Below are 3,906 nucleotides of genomic sequence, written 5' to 3' on the forward strand. Positions count from 1 at the left end.
GGGCAGGCGGCAATGCCGCACAGCTGCTCGCTAGCCCCCGACTCCTCCTCCGTGAAGACCACGAACTTGTCTGTCTCCTCAATGAGCTTCTGCAGCATGTAGGCCCCTGGGGAAGGAGAAAGGGTCAGTGCAAGGCTGTGGGGGGCTGGCTGGAGGTGACGGGGTGAAGCCAGGCATGGCTTTGGGCTAGCACGCACATTGCTGGCTGTGGGTTTCCCCTTACTCCCCTCCCCGCTGTGCTCACCCCCTGAGGAGGCTCTCTCGGGACGGCCGCTGGTGATGGGAGCAGTCACTCTGGCATGGACGGAGTGAGCAGAGAGCGGACCCCGCTTCAGCTTCTTGGCTTGCAGCTGCGTGTCGATTTTCAGCCCCTTCAGGGCCTCAGTGGACAGGTTGCGCTTGAGCACAGCCGCTTTCTTGTAGCCATCGTAGAGGCCAAAGGCGATGTCCCGGTTGGTGGTGGTCCAGGACGCCCGCAGGTCCACCAAGTGTAGCTGGTGGGTGTGGAAACCATCGTCCCCATCCCGCAGGGGCAGCTCCTGGGCACGGAGGGTCAGAGCCTCAGCACGGCAAACCCACCCCCAAGCCCCTGCCCTCACACACAGGGGGTGGGAGCCCTGCCTGTCCCTGCAGGCAGAGTGTGGGGACCGGAGCCCAGGGGACCACCCAGGGGACCACCCGAGAGCCCTCAGCACGGACGCACACCAGGAATGCTGTGGCTGGAACAAGGCGTCCCTTTGGCCAGGCTCCCAAGAGATCAGAGGCCCTGCAGATTTCTCTTCTCTCCAGCCAAATCCCTCCCCCATTGCACCCAAAGACCAAGGTCCCCTTGTCCCAGGGGGATGCCATCAGGCCAGCACAGGCTGCCAACGCTTAGGTGTTTGCAGTGGTACCTCCTCAGCCATGCGGTTGCTGTGCCGCTGGTAGGTGAGGGAGGACAGGCTCAGCAGATGGGTTTTCTTCACCAGGGTGTCAAGCCGGTGGTCAGCATTCTCGTCACAAGTGGAGGCCATGAGGTGCACGGTGACCTGGCTCAGGTCACTCACCATCTGCGTGATGCTCCACTCCGAAATGAGGCGTCGCATCACCGTGCCGGCTGGGGGACAGGGAGAGGGGTCAGCCGGGGACCTGCCCTGCCTGGAAGTGCTGCCGGCAGGGCCCCCACTCACCTTGCGGGATAAGCCGCTGGGTACCACGAGTGAAGATGTGGCCCTGGCAGCATTCCACCTGGATCCCTCGCTGCTGGGCAAAGGAGGCCCAGTAATGCACCTGCAAGGGAGCAGACAGCAGGGGCTGAGAGCCCAGTGCAGGCAGAGCAGGGAGGTAACACCGGACCCCCACCCCCAGGACTTGCCTGCAGCCGGGGGAAGAGTGCAGTATAAGACAACTGCTTGTAATGCTGTCCCAGCTTCTTCTTACTGGGTTTCATGTTGTTGAAGAGCTTCCCGCGGCAGATGGGGCGCGTCACGCTGGTCCACGTGGCCCAAAAGTTCTGCATCCAGCGGAGGGTGCTGCTGTAGAGCAGGATCCGGGGCTGGGAGTGCTCTGAGAATACACCCACCATCAGCCAGCACCATGGGGGCAGGGACACAGCAGCACCCAACCCAGGACTGATAAGGATCGCTAAAACCAGCATGCCCTGCCCTGTCCCCCTCAGCCCCAAGGGATCCCTGGGATGCTGTCACCCACCCTCACTGGGCCGTGTCAGGTCCATCCGGATGGAGAGGTTGAGGTTCTCGGAGCGGAAGGCACGGTAGGAGTCGTACTGCTGCCCCACCGGCACCTCAGGCAGGAACTCAGGGGAGCGCAGCACCACGCCATGGTGGTCATGGGGGTTCCCATGGCACAGCCACTGCAGGTCCAGCGTCATGCACAGGTCGGGCAGGTGCAGGAAGCAGCAGTCATCATACCTGAACAGTGAAAGAGACCCCAGTTACCCACTGGCACTGGTGGCAGCCCCCGCAATCCTGGGCCCCCACTCACTTGGAGGCTGTCCGGACGTTGATGTCCAGGTTGCCTTTGAAGACAAACTGCCCGGGCTTCCAGTGGAAGGAGAGGTGGCTCCACTCCCAGTGCATGTTCTCCGTGGTGTTGTAGGGGTCCTGCAAGGACAAGCATGGGGAGAGGCAGGTGTGACCCAACCCCATGTCACACTCTGCTCTCTACCCTCACAGCACCCACCTCAGTGGCCAGCTGGTGCAGGTTGGCCTGTTCAATGTCCATGTGCCAGTCCCCATGGAAGAGAAGGCGGCTCTTGTCCCACCAGGGCAATGGGGCACTGGGGTCCTCCGAGGGCTTGGTGAGGAGATCCACGCACTGGCCGATCAGGGTCCAGGCCGGGTCCCAGCAGGGCCCCCACACGATGGTGTACTGGGAGATCTCAGCTGAGGACACAGAGGTTGGCTCAGCCTTTGGCACATCCCACGCAGTCCCATCCCCACCCCGGCACAGAGCCCCACTGTCCCTCCAGCTCTTACAGTGAAAGTCGTGGTAGAACTTCAAGGGTGGCATATTCCTCTCCACTGTTGCATCCCCCCAGGGCAACCCCAGCTTCAGGACCTGGCGGCGCCGGGAGCAGGCCTGGCCACACTGCTCGGCTCCGATCAGCCGGCCGGAGAGCTGCCAGTTCCGGATCTCAAAGAGTCACGGATCCGCACTGCAGGGCAGAGGAAAGGCTGAGAGATCGGGCAGCGAAAGGAAACTGGTACCCGACTCTGGGCCACAGCAGAAGCCGCTGTCCTGTCACATCTCTGCTCCCTTCCTGCTCCCTTGAACCCCCAAAAATCATTTCCCCTGCTTGGTTACACATCACATGGTGCCAGCAGATCCCTGTCCTGGGAGCCCAGGCCATGCAGGCACCATGCTGTCCTCCAAGGGCACCCTCACGTGAAGCAACTCACCAAAGAAGCTGCCAACTCTGCCCTTCATCATGCGGCACCACTGGGTGACCATCTCCAGACCCTCAGCAGGGAACGGGCTGACGCCATCCACGTCCCTCATCTGCTCCAACACATGCTCTGTGCCGTGGAAAGATTCGTCGGCCATGGCCACCAGTTCCAGGTGGGCTAGGGTCCAGGTGAGGAGGGCCCTCCGCATGGGTGTGTTGGCATAGAGGCGCCGCGAGCGCTGGATGTAGATCTCAATGTTCTTCTTCTCCAGCGAGGCATAGAGCTCCTCGATCTTGCGAGCAGGCAGCAGCTCGCCGTGCTGCTTGCGCAGCGCAGCCACCTTGGCATCCAGCAGCTGCAAACGCTTGGCGCTCTCCTTGCTCTCATCCTTCATCAGCTCATAGTTGTCTCGTAATTTGACCTCGAAGACATCATCGAGGAAGACCCAAGAGAAATGCGTCACTTTGAACAGGAGGTCAGGGGGCAGCGCCGTGCTGGCGGGGTGCCCGCGCCGATGAAGGCCTTTCAGCCACTTCTGTACACCCACGGCAGCGTCCAGCGTGTGGGAGAAGTCATACTGGTAGGGGAATTCAATGGTCACGCTGGCAAAGGAGAAGGCCCAGCCGCGGTTGCGGAGGGTGCGCAGGGTGGGGAAGGCGCAGCGGTGCAAGATGACCTCCTCCAGCTCTGGCAGCAGCTTCACCTCCACCTCCTTGAAGCTGAAGATGCTGTGTCCATCAAAGCCGGCAGCCAGCTCGGGGCAGTAGCCATGCAGGGCACCGCCGTGCCAGCTCACGGAGGTCCGTTCGGCAGCCAGGCTGATGTAGTTGGCCTCAGAGACAAAGGCTGTGAGCTTGGCAGAGCTCAGCTCCAGTGACAGGGACAGAAGTCTTTTGGGGGGGGTCCCATCTGGCTGGAGGGGCCCCGGTATCTCAGTAGGGGTGGTTGGGTGGGATGCTGGGCTCTCCGGGAGCAGGGAGGGAGGTGTCCTTTGGCTGAGGGCGCTCCGCAAGGCTTC

The 3,906-nt window shown here is 62.1% G+C and overlaps 1 protein-coding gene across 1 annotated transcript in view; it reads right to left on the minus strand.

Moving 5' to 3' along the window:
- The window catches only part of KIAA0100 (KIAA0100 ortholog), a gene marked incomplete at its 5' end in the record, with an annotated part of 12,495 nt that overhangs the window by 4,145 nt on the left and 4,444 nt on the right, over positions 1-3,906 (minus strand). The window contains 11 exon segments of the mRNA XM_009710218.1: positions 9-106; positions 245-539; positions 894-1,096; positions 1,170-1,269; positions 1,355-1,545; positions 1,690-1,910; positions 1,984-2,102; positions 2,182-2,384; positions 2,478-2,642; positions 2,645-2,656; positions 2,901-3,902. Of these exon segments, the coding sequence (XP_009708520.1) occupies positions 9-106; positions 245-539; positions 894-1,096; positions 1,170-1,269; positions 1,355-1,545; positions 1,690-1,910; positions 1,984-2,102; positions 2,182-2,384; positions 2,478-2,642; positions 2,645-2,656; positions 2,901-3,902 (2,609 nt within the window).

The sequence above is a fragment of the Cariama cristata genome, unplaced genomic scaffold (assembly GCF_000690535.1).
Source record: "Cariama cristata isolate BGI_N322 unplaced genomic scaffold, ASM69053v1 scaffold26730, whole genome shotgun sequence".
NCBI lineage: Eukaryota > Metazoa > Chordata > Aves > Cariamiformes > Cariamidae > Cariama > Cariama cristata.